This window comes from Propithecus coquereli, unplaced genomic scaffold (genome assembly GCF_000956105.1).
Source record: "Propithecus coquereli isolate 6110/MARCELLA unplaced genomic scaffold, Pcoq_1.0 Scaffold193, whole genome shotgun sequence".
Lineage (NCBI taxonomy): Eukaryota > Metazoa > Chordata > Mammalia > Primates > Indriidae > Propithecus > Propithecus coquereli.
The window spans coordinates 2,656,917-2,658,556 of NW_012144190.1; the positions used below are offsets into that span (position 1 = coordinate 2,656,917).

Sequence of the window (1,640 nt, forward strand, 5' to 3'; positions counted from 1 at the left end):
GAGGGGGGATAGAGACCCAGGAAGAGAGAGGGACAGAGACCCAGAGACAGGGTGACAGGTGATTCCTACAGGCAGAGAGTGCTCGGGGAGAAAATGGCAAAGAAAGTGAAATGGGCCGAGGAGGAAGTTCCCGATTTCAGGGCAAACTCCGATTTTGGTTCCTTCGCCTCTTGGCCGCCGCCGCCGGGACCTCCGTCCGCTCTGCGACAGCCAAGGCCCAGGCCCAGCCCTCACCTGCGCGCAGAGTCCCAGGAAGGACGAAGAGCAGGAGACCGAGCGCCCAGGGCTGAGGCCGGGGGACTCCCATGCTGAGAGGGCGACCTGGGGCGGGAGGGGGCGCGTGACTCCTCCGGACCCCCGCCCCGCCCCTTCTTTCCGGGGCACCCGCGGGGCACGGCCGGGACCAGGACGCCGGGCGGAGTGGGGGCTCAATCAAGGATGACAACAATGCCTTCCTCCTCAGTGAACTTTCACCCCTTAATTTGATCCCTTTTGGTTAATTAATTACAGAACCTGATAGACCGAGATTCCTTTCTCAGAGCTCGGCCCTGCCTCTTCCTCCTGCCCCAGACCCAGGGGTCCAGGCCCCCAGCCCCTCCTCTCTCAGCCCCGGGGCCACCCCCACCCCCACCCCCCACAGCCTGGGCCCAGATCTGCTCACGCAGCCTCGTTCCCGTCCCGCCTGCAGCCCTGGCCGGCTCCTGGCTCCCGTGACTGGAGACCCCAGTTCCTCTCTCACATCCTGTCCAAGGCTCCCTGACTCCGGGAACATCCAACCCCACCCCCCGGCTGCAGGGCACACCCCAGGCCCTAGGCCCAGCCTCTCTGTTTATCTCTTAAAACCTTTGTCTTTTTTTGTCATTTTCTCTGTGGCTCCCTGTTTTTTATTTTTGAGGGTGTCAACCACCCAGCAAATGCATGGCAAAGGTAGGAATGGAACTCAGCAGTCCAAGAGCCCAAAATTTGGAGGTCTCCGTAGATCCTCTTCTCCTCTCATCGCCCATGGCCTCACACCCTCCTGTCCTACCCCTCCCCCAAGTGTCCCCTTACAAAGCTCCTGCAGGTGTCCTTTAACATCCATCTGCTATGACTTCAGTGACCACAGGGTCTGGATGCACTGCTGGCATGCTCAGAGACCCCCCAGGCGCCCACCCCTGCCCACCCTACTTCGAGACCGGGTCCATTCATCTGTTTTATTTATTTATTTATTTTTGAGACAGAGTCCGGCTTTGTCACCCAGGCTAGAGTGCTGTGGCGTCCGCCTAGCTCACAGCAACCTCAAACTCCCGGGCTCAAGCAATCCTCCTGCTTCAGCCTCCTGAGTAGCTGGGACTAACAGGCACGCACCACCACTTCAGGCTAATTTTTTCTATTTTTAGCAGAGGGTCTTGCTCTTGCTCAGGCTGGTCTCGAACTCTTGATCTCAAGTGATCCTCCCGCCTCCGTCTCCCAGAGTGCTAGGATTACAGGTGCGAGCTACCGCACCCGGCCTATTCATTTGTTTTATTGTGGGAAAATGCACAAAGGGTGTACCGTTGGTGTCATCTCGTGCATTCGCAATGTTGTGCCACCATCACCTCTATCTAGTTCCAGAACTTTTTCATCACCCCAAACACAATCTCTGTGCCCATATGACAGCT

At 58.0% G+C, this 1,640-nt stretch overlaps 1 protein-coding gene across 2 annotated transcripts in view; it reads right to left on the reverse strand.

Annotated features, from left to right (window-relative positions):
* Positions 1 to 823, reverse strand: part of FCGRT (Fc fragment of IgG, receptor, transporter, alpha) — a 25,239-nt gene extending 24,416 nt beyond the window's left edge. Inside the window, exons 1-2 of one of the 2 annotated variants that reach the window (XM_012643039.1) lie at positions 662 to 823; positions 235 to 321 (exon numbers count right to left, since the gene is read on the reverse strand). In XM_012643039.1, coding sequence (XP_012498493.1) covers positions 235 to 307 — 73 coding nt within the window. In that variant the 5' untranslated portion in view covers positions 308 to 321; positions 662 to 823. Of the gene's footprint in view, positions 1 to 234; positions 515 to 661 lie in introns of those variants that run through there. The other variant, XM_012643038.1, reaches the window with a different exon arrangement.
* Positions 824 to 1,640: the final 817 nt, after the last annotated feature.